General features: G+C 41.3%; 1 protein-coding gene and 1 non-coding gene across 2 annotated transcripts; one reads left to right on the plus strand and one right to left on the minus strand.

Moving 5' to 3' along the window:
* Nucleotides 1-248: 248 nt before the first annotated feature.
* Nucleotides 249-4694, plus strand: Cnpy2 (canopy FGF signaling regulator 2). The gene is made up of 6 exons (XM_026398313.2): nt 249-686; nt 1265-1377; nt 1537-1652; nt 2902-3105; nt 3264-3360; nt 3847-4694. The coding sequence occupies exons 2-6, from the start codon at nt 1281-1283 to the stop codon at nt 3888-3890; spliced, it is 558 nt and encodes a 185-aa protein (XP_026254098.1). The 5' UTR covers nt 249-686; nt 1265-1280; the 3' UTR covers nt 3891-4694.
* Nucleotides 2555-2627, minus strand: Trnas-aga (transfer RNA serine (anticodon AGA)). Its single transcript has one exon. It is a non-coding gene; the product is annotated as a tRNA-Ser (tRNA).
* Nucleotides 4695-14381: the final 9687 nt, after the last annotated feature.

Below are 14381 nucleotides of genomic sequence, written 5' to 3' on the forward strand. Positions count from 1 at the left end.
CCTAATTTCCTAAAGTCGGATTGTTTGAAGACTTACAGTACCGTTTCCCAGTTAATTTTGTAAGCTGACAAACTACAAGTCCCAGTTTCTTTTTTAAGACTTGTAGCTACTGATAAAAAGTATGTCTGGTGCTGCGGTGCTTCCTGGGAATTGTAGTTTCCTCTATACTTGAAACTCCGGCTTCTTGCCGGCTATCAACATACCTTTTTGAATGTCCTTACCTACATGGACTGATAAGGCGCGTGCCTTTCTGTCCCTGTACACCACGCGGGGCTTCTGTCCTCGCTTTAAGCTACTCCGGTTCGGGTGACTTCTGAGGTCACGTGGAGTTGTTCGCCACGCAAGTCTGGGTCCTTCTGCGATCGATGGGGTCCTCGCTGCCTCAGAGCCACTCATAAGCTGCCTGTTCGCGCGAGAGTTTAGAGGGGCGGGCTTGGGGTCATTCCCTGGTGGGGGCTTGCACAGCTGTGCCTCTGAACCAGCTGGGTACCTAAATAGGTGCGGGAACCTGGATTAGGCGGCTGCGTAGGGTACCCCTAGCCTGGAAAGCGCAGAAGAGCTCTGGAGAAGCCTGGACAGCCCCTCTCTCCTGCAGCCAGGTGCTAGGGTTGGGAGCCACCGAGGCCAAAGTGAGAGTCCAGCCGTCTTCCAGCGCCTGGGCCACGGCGGCGGCCCTGGGAGCCGAGGTGGGACTGACGCGGGCAGCCCAGGCACGGGGCGCTAAGGGTTGGGAATAGACCTGAGCGAAAGCAATGGCGGAGTCCATAGAGAGGGGACTGGTCTGCACGGGTAGCCAGCAATAACTTATAGGTTGGAGGTGGAGATGCAGGATTCTTCGGTGCTGGACCCAAATAAGCCCTAGTTATTGAGAAGTCTCACCAGCTTCCTGGCCTGAATGAGGCTCCTTGATGGCTGGCACCCTCTGAGTTTGTGCCAACCTCTGTCCAGTGGCTGCCACAGAGCCTTATGAGCCTTCAGCATCCTGTGCTAAAGTACCAACATTCAAGGCCTCACCTGTCGACATAGTTTCTGGAACTGAATTCCAAGTGCTAAGCTGGCGCTCACCCACCTCCTGGAGGAATGCGGCCCCTCAAGCACTGGCACAGAGGAAGCCTTATGAGTCTCGGCCATTTCCTGGAAAGTAGAATCAGAGTCTCACTGAGGCCTTTCAAGGCCTTTGGATGGGAAGGAGAGGGTGGGGATGGGGCATCAGGGAAAAATGGAGTTGGCTCTCATTCCTATATTTTTTCCCATACAAACCTAGGTGGAGCGACCCCATTATGCTAAAGATGAAAGGCTGGGGTTGGCTGGCACTGCTTCTGGGAGCCCTGCTGGGAACTGCTTCAGCTCGAAGGAGCCAGGATCTACACTGTGGAGGTAAAGGCACAAAGAGAAATGGGAGCAAGCAGATTCTTGAGAGGCATTAGACAGATACAAGGCATGGAAGAAGGATGAATGGAAATCCTTGGGTTGATCAATTCTCCTTCTACCTCTGCACCTTTCCCTCCATTCCTCAATTCTCTCTCCTTGCACCAGCTTGCAGGGCTCTGGTGGATGAACTAGAGTGGGAAATTGCTCAGGTGGATCCCAAGAAGACCATTCAGATGGGATCTTTCCGGATTAATCCAGATGGCAGCCAGTCAGTGGTGGAGGTAACTGTTACTGTTCCCCCAAATAAAGTAGCTCAGTCTGGCTATGAATGAGAACTCAAGAAGGACCTTGGTTTAATTGAAGTGAAGAAAACTGAACCTAAGGGTTATCTAAAAGATTAGGCTCCGTCTCATTTGGAAGAGGCTGGATGCTTAAACCCTGTACACTTGCTTCCTGACTCCAAACTTTAATATTTTATTTCTGCCACAGAAGTTATTAGCAGACAGGGAAACTTGAACAGCTCCCTTCTCTACTTCTTTAATCCATAGGACTTACGCTTCACTATGGAGTACATATAAACATTCATTCAAAAAAGAATAAAAGGTCTTATCCTTGTAATTAGGAAATTTCTTTTAGTGGAAACATAATACAAACACATAAAGCTCTACCTAGTGAGTAGTATATACAAAAATGTTAATGTTATGATGTTTTCTACATTGTCACTTTAATGCTTTTATTGAGGGCAGGAATTAATCTCATTTTAATACCAAAAAGAACAAATATGTATTACTTACATCCACAAGAGTTAAGAGAATTAAAGGGAAATAACACAGTTTGTTAATCAAAGAGAGCAAGAGTGGTGGTACATACTTGTAATCCCAGCAACTTGGGAGGCTGAAGCAGGAGGATCACTAATTTAAGGTCAATCTCAATAATTTAGTGGAACTCTAAGCAACTTAGTGAGACCCTGTCTCAAAATTAAAAATAAAAAAGGGCTTGGGATGTGGCTTAGTGGTAAAACACCCCTGGGTTCAATCCCCAGTCAAAACCTAAAAAAGTTAATCTACTTTTGATTTGGAGCCAATGTGTAATCAGGCAAAACAAGAACATTATATTTGGAAGTTGAAACTATACAAGTAAACTATGCTTTTTAAATAATCTTTATTTTATTTATTTATTTTTTATGTGGTGCTGAGGATTGAACCCAGGGCCTCCCACATTCTAGGCGAGTGCTCTACCACTGAGCCACAACCCCAGCCCCAATCATACTATTTTTAATTAGAGAAAGTGTTTTAGAACAGGTTGGTTGAGCTAGATTTGGAAGGAAAAGTAAGGACATAAATTACTAGTTTATGGGCTAAGGGTGTGGCTCAATGGTAGAATGCTCGCCTTGTACGTGTGAGACCCTGGGTTCGATCTTCAGCACTGCATAAAAATAAATAAGTGAAATAAAAGTATTTTTAAAAAATTAAAAATAAATTACTAGTTTATGAGGTAGACTGAGTGACCCAATGCTGAGGACATTTCTAGGTACCTTATGCCCGCTCAGAGGCCCACCTCACAGAGCTGCTTGAGGAGGTATGTGACCGCATGAAGGAATATGGGGAACAGATTGATCCATCCACCCACCGCAAGAACTACGTTCGTGTTGTGGGCCGGAATGGAGAATCCAGTGAACTGGACCTACAAGGCATCCGAATTGATTCAGATATCAGTGGCACACTCAAGTTTGCGGTGAGCTATTACTGTGGGTAGTTGGTTCTTGGAAATTAGGGGTTTGTTGGACAGCACACCTTGAAATTTGGGTCTGTATCTTTATCCTCTTCTCTAGAGGTGGGAGCAAGAGGCCTCTTCTTGCTGTTCTGTCACTCATTTCTCCCTTGATTTGGCAGTGTGAGAGCATTGTGGAGGAATATGAGGATGAACTTATTGAATTCTTTTCCCGAGAGGCTGACAATGTTAAAGACAAACTTTGCAGTAAGCGAACAGGTAAGCTAATCCTATTTAATCTCCTAATTATATAGCCTTGTGCATTCCCATCCCCTGGCGCATTCCCATCCCCTCTCCCACAAAATCCTTTGATAAAACCTTCAGAATTGGCTTCCATTTCCCTTGGCCTAAGGACCTGAGTTGTTTTCCTCTCCATTCTCTTTCTGTCAGCTTTCAGAATTTATAGTTCTCTGATTTGAGATATAAGTGAGGGAATAGTGGGGATTTTTTTTTTCTTTTTTCTTTTTTTTTTTTTTTTTTTTGTGTGTGTGTAGTACTGGGGATTGAGCCCAGGGCCTACAGATACTAGGCAAGCACTTTACCACAGAGCTATATCCCCAGCCCAGTATTTTGTCATTTATAAGTATATATTTTGAAGAGTGGTGGTTGGTATATGTGTCTGTTTGGCTTTGGTATTTTCTTGATAGTGGTACATATCAGTATAATAGTGGCATTTTTCTTTAAATTGTTATGTGCTATTTGCAGATCTATGTGACCATGCCCTTCACATATCTCATGATGAGCTATGAACCACTGGAGCAGCCCAGACCAGCTTGATGGATCACCCCACAAGGGGAAGATGGTGGCATTGCCTTTTATATTATGTTTTTATGGAAATGAACTGAAAAAAATACGAAACCAAAAGTTCAAACTGTGTTGTCTTTTCATGTCCAGGATTGGCCCTTACCTTAGGCTTGAAGATAGGGGTTTGCAGACAATAAAGAAAATGGAGAGGATGAATTAGGGAGTTGACATAGCCCAAACCATTAATTCTTTTGCTTTCTGGGATGCTGTTCCACTTATAGACTAGATAATTAGAGCTGGGTTTGATGGCACATGCCTATAATCTCAGCAACTCAGCTGAGGCAGGAGGATCACAAATTCAAGGCCAGCCTTAGCAATTTAGTGAGATCTCAAACTAAAAAGGGTTGGGATGTAGCTCAGAGGTTAAGCACCCCTTGGTTAAATCCCCAGTACCAATAAATAAATAAACTAGATAATAGATAAGCATTTATTCAGTGTACACTCAATACAATGTGTTTAAAGTCTAATAATGGAGAAAAGAGGAATATCTATTTATAAGCAAGGGAATGTAAATAACTGTATGATAGTGTAGACTTCTAGAAATTCCTTGTATTCATGCTGATAAAATATAAAGACAGGGCTTAGTCTTAAAGGAAATAATGGACATGCGTTATTCTTCCCTCCCTGCCCTTCCAGATGGAGGGACCAGCAAGAGCAGAAACAGGAAAGGGAAAATGGATGTGACCAACTCAGCTGAAAAATAAGGGCTTTATTGGATAGGGACAGATGAGGTAAGGAGTGTTATTTAATAAAAGGCCTTGCTTTCTAGTCTAAGCTTTTAGATTTGATGCAAACAGCAATAATAAAGTATATCTTTCTCATTTCTATCAGTAGCCATTGTCAGTCTGGACTATAAGTCCCCACCTTCTGTGTATGTAGAGATTCAGTATGGGACATAGGGATGAAAATCTAAAGGATACCTTCCCTTAGAAACTTCTTAAACATCTGGATCCTGAGATATCCCAGGATTTAGAATGGAATATCTCTGTCCAAGGAATGCTTTGAATAAACATTTCAAAGATTTTAAAACATTATAGCATTTTAGAATCTAAGGGAAATTTGGGGTTTATCTAGTTCACCTCTACCTACTTTACAGATGAAAAAACAGACCCAGAGAAGTCACAGATCCTGAATTTCTATATTTAGTGGCAAAACTGGATCTATAATTTTCCCAAATGCCAATCTACAGAGTAGCTTCTATTTTTGTCTTTTTTTTCTCTTAATACCTTGAACAATCACAGAATGAATGTATTCAACAAAGTTTTCTTCTACCACAAATTGCTATGATGCTTTTTTATTTTATTTATTGCTGTTAGTTTTTTTTTTTTTTTTAGAAGTAGTTGAACATAATACCTTTACTTTATTTATTTTTATGTGGTGCTGAGGATCTAATCCAGGGCCTCACACATGCTAGACAGTGCTCTACCTCTGAGCCACAACCCCAACCCCACTATTAATTTTTTAAAATACATTTTTCTGTAACTTTATTCTTTTTTATGTGGTGCTGAGGATCGAACCCAGTGCCTCACACGTTATAGGCAAGTGCTCTACCACTGAGCCACAACCCAAGCCCAGCCTTTTTATGTTTTGGTACTGAGGATTAAACCCAGGGGGATTTTGCCACACATATACCCAGCTTTACCTCCCTTTTTTTTGGTACAGGGGATTGAACACAGGGGAGTTTAACTACTGAATCACATCCCCAGGCTTGTTTATTTGTTATTTTGAGGTAGGGTGTAGCTAAGTTGCTTAGGGAGTTGCCATATTGCTGAGGCTGGCTTTGAACTTGTTATTCTCCTGCCTCAGTCTCCCAAGTTGCTGGGGTTGCAGGCCATGTGTGCTGTGGCCCTAGCTGGGACCTTGGTGTTTTGGGTTTTTTTTTTTTTTTTTTTTTTTTGCTAGTAGAAAAAATTATCCTAATAACTCATTTTATCTAGTCAATCGTACATTTCTTGTCTCTCATCACCTTTTTTTGTTGTTACTTTTTTGTTATTAGTTGACACATAATGATTGTATGTCCCTGTAAAAAAATTTTTATTTTTTATTTATTTATTTATTTATTTTAAAGAGAGAGTGAGAGAGGCGGGGGGGACAGAGAGAGAGAGAGAATTTTATTTATTTTTTCTTAGTTCTCGGCGGACACAACATCTTCGTTTGTATGTGGTGCTGAGGATCAAACCCGGGCCGCACGCAGGCAAGGCGAGCGCGCTACCGCTTGAGCCACATCCCCAGCCCCCCCCAAAAAAAAATTTTTTTTTTTTTTAAAAAGGGAGTGAGAGAGAGGCAGAGAGAGAGAGAAAATTTTAATATTTATTTTTTAGTTCTCAGCGGACACAACATCTTTGTTGGTATGTGGTGCTGAGGATCGAACCCGGGCAGCACGCATGCCAGGTGAGCGCGCTACCACTTGAGCCACATCCCCAACCCTCCCTGTAAAAATTTAACATATTAACTAGGTCAGAGTAAGCCCTCCAAAATTAGTTATATACTAAATTCAGAGCCTGGTATTAATTTTATCTTCTCTTATCAGCCATAAGAAATGCTGTATTCTGTGGGGGTTTTTGTTTTGTTTTGTTTTGTTTTGGTGTTGGGGATCAAACCCAGGGCTTTGTGCATGCAAGGCAAACACTCTGCCAACTGTTTTTGCTATATCCCCAGCCTGGAGAAATGATGTATCCTGTTAAGTCAGTTTTCCAAACCAGTTCTTATAAGCCTGTTTTTCCTATGATGCTCATAGGTAATGTTCACATTCTTCCTAATCCTGACAGTATACCCAGGGTTCTGTCTGTTGGAACCTAAAAACTCCTTTCTCTTCCATAAGAAAGCTTTATGAGAGCCTGGGATGGTGGCCCATGCCTATAATCCCAGCAGGTTGGGACTCTGAGGCAGGAAGATCACAAGTTTGAGACCAGTCTCAGCAACTTAGCAAGACCCTGTCTGAAAATAAAAAATAATGAACAAGAAGGACTGTGAATGTAGCTTGGTGGTAAAGCACTCCTGGTTCAATCCCCAGTACCCCCCCCCAAAAAAAAAAGAAAAGAAAGAAAGAAGGTTTATGAGAAGGGTAAGTAATAGTATTCTTATAGGAAACTTCAATTCTTAATTTACTAAATAAATTATTCACAAGTTTGAATAGAATAAACTTAATGTTAATCAATACAAATTACTTGTGATATTCCTTACTTGTTTGTCAAGGCACACCTTAACTCTCCAGGCCACATGCAGTGGCACATGCCTGCAATCCCAACAAGGAGGAAAATTTCAAGTTCAAGGCTAGCCTCAGCAATTTAGCAATACCCTGTCTTAAAGTAACAAATAAGAAGGACAGAGGATGTAGCTCAGTGGTAGAGCATCTCTGTGTTTAATCTCCAGAATAACAACAACAAAACCTCTCTAGCCTGAGAGTCTGCCATTGTTACACCAGGATATATCTTACATGGGAAAGGGTGGAAGTTATTCTCTTACTTCCATCCTCACAATGTTAAAATATACATTATAGATCTTTTAATTCATACCACAAGGAATCTATGAATTCATCTGAACCATCCTGAAAGCATACTACAATAAATTACCCAGTATTTGGTAGAGCACATACTCTAATCTTGCAAATTTAATTGTATTTAAGCTTTAGATGCCTTCTAAATTAGTTTATCAGTAAAATGTTAGAACTTAAGTAATTTCCAAAGACTATTAAATGAGGTCCAGATATAACCAGAAGTTTATTAAGTGAAAATCTGGCCCCTTAGCCAGATGCAGTGTTGCATGACTGTAGTTCCAGTTACTCCAGAGACTGAGGCAGGAAGATCACTTAAACTACAAGTTGGAGACCAGCCTAAGCAGCATAATGAAACTGTCCCAAAAACAAAAATCCTTTTTTAGAGTTTTTTGGTTTTTTGGCAGGGGGTATGGAGATTGAATTTAGGGGCACTTGACCACTGAGCCACATCCCCATCTCTATTTTGTATTTTCATTCAGAGACAGGGTCTTTGAGAGAGAGAGAATTTTTTTTAATATTTATTTTTTAGTTTTCGGTGGACACAACATCTTTATTTTATTTTTATGTGGTGCTGAGGATCGAACCCAGCGCCCGGTGAATGCCAGGCGAGTGCACTACCGCTTGAGCCACATCCCCAGACCCCAGAGACAGGGTCTTAATGAGTTACTTAGTGCCTTGCTTTTTGTTGAGGCTGGCTTTGAAGTCATGAGCCTCCTGTCTCTGCCTTCCAAGCTGCTAGGATTATAGGGGTCCGCCAACATACAGGCTCTTATAGAGGTTATTTTGTAGTTAGAAAGGATTCATTCGCAGGGGTGGGTGGTTGTGGCGCAGTGGTAAAGCACTTGCTTAGTATCTGTGAGGCCATGGATTTGATGCCAGCACTGCAAAAAAAGGGGGTAAAAATAGATTTAAGCCAGATAGGTGGCACACTCCTATAATCCTAGCTACCTGGAAGGCTGAGGCAGGAGTTAAAGAACAGCATGGAGGGGCTGGGGATGTGGCTCAAGCGGCAGTGCGCTCCCCTGGCATGCCTGCAGCCCGGGTTCTATCCTCAGAACCACATACAAAACAAAAGATATTGTGTCCGCCGAAAACTAAAAACTAAATATTAAAATTAAAAAAAAAAAAAGAACAGCATGGAAAACTTAGCAAACCCTGTCTCAAAACAAAACTTAAAAGGGCTGGGGATGTAACTCAGTGGTGGAACACTTACTTAGCATATGCAAGGTCCTGGTTTTAAGCCCCCAGAATCCCCGAAAACACACACATACGTTTCCTGAGTCATTGGGATTATGGGCATGTGCCATATTTAAGATTCCCTTAAATATAGGATGGACTGTAGGAGAAAGATACTGGAGATGTGATTCGATGGTAGAGTGCTTGCCTAGCATGCACAAAGCTCTAGTTCCATTCCCAGTGCTGCAAGAAAAAAAAATGGATATACATGTATAAGACAGGGATGAATAATAAGGGAAAGAAAACTAATATACATTGAATACTAATATAACAAGCACATACACATTCTCACTCAATCTTTATGATTATATGAAACAGATTTCATCTATTTTATTTTATTTTTTTTAAAGAGAGAGAGAATTTTTTAATATTTATTTTTTAGTTCTCGGCAGATATAACATCTTTGTTTGTATATGGTGCTGAGGATCGAACCTGGGCCGCACGCATGCCAGGCAAGCGCGCTACCGCTTGAGCACATCTCCAGCCCAGATTTCATGTATTTTATAGATGAAGAAACTAAGCTCAGAGAGGTGTCCTTCTAGTCAGGAGCTGAGACCCCAGGGATAATCTTTTTTTTTTTTTTAATATTTATTTTTTAGTTGTAGTTGAACATAATACTTTATTTATTTATGTTTATGTGGTGCTAAGGATTGAACCCAGGGCGTGAGCACTCTACTGCTCAGCCACAACCCCAGCCCCCCACCAGGGATAATCTTAACCCTAGGTTAATGTTCTTTCTGTTATGCAGTCTCCAATGACTGTGTTAAACAGTACTTTTAAAAATAGCTGAAAACTAGCTCCAAGTTTGAATGCATACAGATTTTAATAATCTGTAGTAGGAAAGTATTATATTCTCTTTTCTGCCATTTTTCCAGACTATTCCTCACAAGAAGCCCATTTTAGGGGCTGGGGATATGGCTCAGTGGTAGAGCATCTTTTTTTTTTTTTTTCAGTACTAGGGATTGACATGTGGGCAAGCACTCTACCACTGAGCTACATAATCAGTCCTTTTTATTTTATTTTGAAACAAGGATTTACTAAATTGCCCAGACTGATCTCAAATTTCCCATCCTCCTTCCTCAGTTTCCTGAATCTTTGGGATTACAGGTGTGTCCCATCATGCCTGGTTGTCTGGTGGTGGTAGGGGTCACAATTTATCATGTATTTCAGTTATGAAAGTACAAAGGTTTTAAGATGAGTAAGACTGTATAGTTCCTTATCTTTATAAATATCTTTGTAGTAATGTACTGACTCCAGGAGACGGTGTATAATTACTTAAAAATCCCCTTGGGGCTGGAAATGTGGGTCAGTGGTAGTACACTTGTCTAGTATGTCTGAGGCCCTGGGTACAATTTCCAGCACTGGGGGGAAAAAATCCCCTGAGCTTGGTTTGGTGGCGTACACCTGTAATTGCAACAAATGGGGAGGCTGAGGCAGGAGGACTGCAATCAAGGCCAGTCTGGGCAACTTAGTAAGACCCTCAATAACTTATCAAGACCCTGTTTCAAGGGCTGGGGTTGTGGCTCAGAGGTAGAATGCTCACCTAGCATGTGTGAGGCATTGGGTTCAATCCTCAGCACCACATAAAAATAAAGATATTGTACCCACCTATAATTAAAAAATAAATATATATATATAAGCATGTTTAAGAAAAAGACCTTGTTTCAAAATAAAAAATAAAAAGGACTGAACAGTTGGGATTGTGGCTCAGCGGTAAGGGCTTGCCTAGCACAGGCGGGACCCGGGTTCGATCCTCAGCACTTCATAAAATAAAAGGCATTGTGTTGTGTCCATCTACACCTAAAAAACAAAACAAAAAAAGGACTGTACATATGGCTCAATGGTAACACACCTTTCTACTAAATTATGAGAGAAAGAGAGCGCGCAAGAGAGAAACACACACACACACTAACTCCCCTTGGTAACTTGAAGCTGATAATTTGGTAAAGATACAGGTTCTAGAATAAGGCTGACCTCAGTCTGAATTCTAGCTATGCTAATTACAAGCTATGATCCTGAGTGGGATCCTTCATCTATGCCTGGACTTCCTTCTCTTTAGAGATGCTATTACCTACATATATTAGAGTTGTGCAAATTAATTAATAGATTCTTTTTTCCTTCCTTCCTTTCTGTACTGGGAATTGAATCCAGGAGCACACTACCATGGAGCTACATTTCCAGTCCTTTCAGTCTTTTTTTTTTTTTTTTTAAACAGGGTCTGGCTAACTTGTCCAGGCTGGCCTTGCACTTGTGATCCTCTTGCCTTGGCTTCCCAAGTAGCTGGCATGTACCATATTTACATAATAACCAAAAATAATGACTACTCAGTACATGTTAGCTGTTATCTATTAAATACAAAAGTTTGGTTTACCCATGGTATGCAGTTATTTAAACGGGTTATATTGCCAGGTATGGTGGTATATACCTGTACTCCCAGTGACTAGGGAGGATAATGTAGGAGAATTCCTAGTTCAAGGCCAGCCTCAGCAACTTACTGAAACCCTAAGCATCTTAGTGAGACCCTGTCTAAAAAAATTTAAAGGGGGCTGGGGGTGTGGCTCAAGCGGTAGCGCGCCCGCCTGGCATTCGTGCGGCCCGGGTTCAATCCTCAGCACCACATACAAACAAAGATGTTGTGTCCGCCGAGAACTAAAAAATAAATATAAAAAAAAATTCTCTCTCTCTCTCTCCTCTCTCACTCTCTCTTTATTTTTTTTTATTTTTATTTTTTAAAGAGAGAGAGAGAGAGAGAATTTTTAATATTTATTTTTTAGTTCTCGGCAGACACAACATCTTTGTTTGTATGTGGTGCTGAGGATTGAACCCGGGCCGCACAAATGCCAGGCGAGCGCGCTACCGCTTGAGCCACATCCCCAGCCCCTCACTCTCTCTTTAAAAAAAAAAAAAAAAAATTTAAAGGACTGGGGATGTTGCTGTAGTAAAAGTGCCTGTGGATTCAATCTCCACTACCAAATAAATAAATAGGTTCTATTTAGGCTGCATTCTCCCACTTGTGTTTGGCCACCAGGGGGAACCACTGCCACTCCATTTTAAAGAGACCCTCCAAGGTCATAATGTTCTCAATCAGCCTTCTACATTGCCTCCTCTAGTTCTCAGGCACTTGATTAATTACATTTGAACCTAGAGGTCACTTGGCTGCTTTATTCAAACCAAACTTCTCTTAACTTTCCACTTCCCCAGGTCCCATGTATGTTCAGAAAGGGACTCTAGGGCTGGGGTTGTCGCTTAGTGGTAGAGCACTTGCCTAGCATGTATGAGGCACTGGGTTCAATTCTCAGCACTACATATAAATAAATGAATAAAATAAAGGTCCTATAACAAGTAAAACCCTATAAAAATTAAAAATATCTAAAAGAAAAGTTAAAAAAAAAAAAGAAAGAGACTCCAGATCTGGAGGTTTATATAGCTTAGAGTGCTTTCCTAGCATATGGGTGCGGGGTGCAGCGGGGGGTGTCTGGGAGGCCTGGATTCAATCCCTAGCATAAGAAAAAAATAGGGGCTGGGACTGTAGCTCAGTGGCAGAGTGTTTGCCTAGCATGCATGGGGCACTAGGTTCAATTCTCAGCACCATATAAAAATAAAAAAGTAAATTAAGGGCATTCTGTCCATCTACAACTACAAAAATAAAAAATAAATAAAAATTAAAAAAAATATATATATATATATAGAGAGAGAGAGAGAGACTAAACCAGCTTCTGGGAGATCCCATTTTGCCCTTTTGATCCCTGGGCTTTCCCACTGGTCTTATAGCACTGGATATTACAATTGGACAACTTCAAAACAAGTCTATAAAATCCTCTTTTTTAAAAAAAAAAAATTTAGTTATACATGGACACAATATCTTTGTTTATTTATTTTTATGTGGTGCTAAGGATAGAATCCAGTGCCTCACATGTGCGAGGCAAGCATTCTGCCACTGAGCCACAACCCTAACCCTATAAAATCCTCTTGATGCTGGGCTCCTGGACCTTATGTCAAGAGACTCAGAACATTGCAGTTCCTGACACTTACTTAAAATTTTTTTTCTTTTTTTTTTTTTTTAAGAGAGAGAGAGAGAGAGAATTTTAATATTTATTTTTTAGTTCTCGGCAGACACAACATCTTTGTCTGTATGTGGTGCTGAGGATCGAACCCGGGCCACACACATACCAGGTGTGTGCGCTACCGCTTAAGCCACATCCCCAGCCCGACTTGCTTTAAATATTAAAACTCCAAAATGAGTTATCCTTGAGGCCACCTAATAATTGTCCTTTTGGTACCTCACCCTGAGAATGGTTACTATCTCCTGGGGCACTGGAGTTTAGTCCTCTGATCTGCTGGCTAGTCACTGTGAATAATTAACCAGAGAGAAGGAGCCAGGTTAGACTACTCTAGGGTTAGGAGGAAATCTCTGTGAGATGCTAAATTGGGAGCAAATATTGATCAATGGAGCTTTGAAGTTACTGGTGAGGTACCTGAGGTCAGTGCTCCTCTGAAGCATTGTGTGGCTTGTTTATAATTTCTTTCCTAAGAACTACCTATTAAATCTCGAAGTTAGAGGAGCATTGATAGGTATGAAGCTGGCTATGAAAAAAATTAGGGTGAGAAAATAGGGGTTTTCTTGTTTCCAAGTCCAGGCTATAAACTAGATTCTAATAAGTTCTTTATAAATGAGGTCTATCTAAACCTGGTTTAGATGGATAGTGAGACCTCTGAACCTTGTTATTGCTATGTGGGAAGGTAAAAGGACTATTCACTTAAGGCTTGGGGTTTGTAGATAAGATGTCCTGATCCTGGGTCAGCTCCTCTCTGTCCTTGAACCAATGACAATGCAGGCTTAAGGAAAGTACAAAAGTCTTGAAGTCTTGTTCTACCTACAAGAATTAAAAAAAAAAAAAAAAAAAGTGGTGTGGAAGATCACTTCAGAGCCATTTAATTGGCCATTTAATGCCATAGGTCGCTAGGGGAGCACAAGATAAGAGAGTATAGAAGGTAGCCAAATAGGCTAAATGGCCCAGAAGCCCTATGGGAATAATGTGAGTGGTGTGACAAAAACCGAGGGTGCGTTATGCCATCCTGGATAAAGGTTGGTCTGCAGCTTCTGATTTTATTGCTAAATGTGGGCTGGCTGTACAGTGCTATGTGACTGGTGTGGTAGTGAGACTAATGTCCAGAACTCAGAGGCACTGGATGCCTTCACAATAAAGGGGTGGGGTTTTTTAAAAATATTTTTTTTAGCTGTGGACGGACACAGTGCCTTTATTTATTTTTATGTGGTGCTGAGGAGCAAACCCAGTGCCTCACATGTGCCAGGCAAGCGCTCTACCACTGAGCTATAGCCCCAGCCCAAGGGGGTGTTTTTTTTTTTTTTTTTTTTTTTTGGTGGATTTGTGGATTAGAACCCAGAGTCTTATGCATGCAAGGCAAGCACTCTACCAACTGAGGTATATCTCTGGCCCCCATTGGGGGGGGGGGTGTTTTTATGCCTTGGGTTCCTGGCATTAGATGCACCCTTGACAGCTCATAAAGGACACTAGATATTCAGCCTCAAAATTTTGTTCTTCTTCTCCCTATTATTGGGGCAAGAGCATCTATCATATCATTGCCTCTGCTGACCTCAAATGCTCTCCACCAAGCAGTTAACTCTGGCATCATAGCTGGTTTTCCACGTGATGTCACCTCCATGGCCATGAAATAAGTCAAA

Source organism: Urocitellus parryii, chromosome 5 (assembly GCF_045843805.1).
Source record: "Urocitellus parryii isolate mUroPar1 chromosome 5, mUroPar1.hap1, whole genome shotgun sequence".
Lineage (NCBI taxonomy): Eukaryota > Metazoa > Chordata > Mammalia > Rodentia > Sciuridae > Urocitellus > Urocitellus parryii.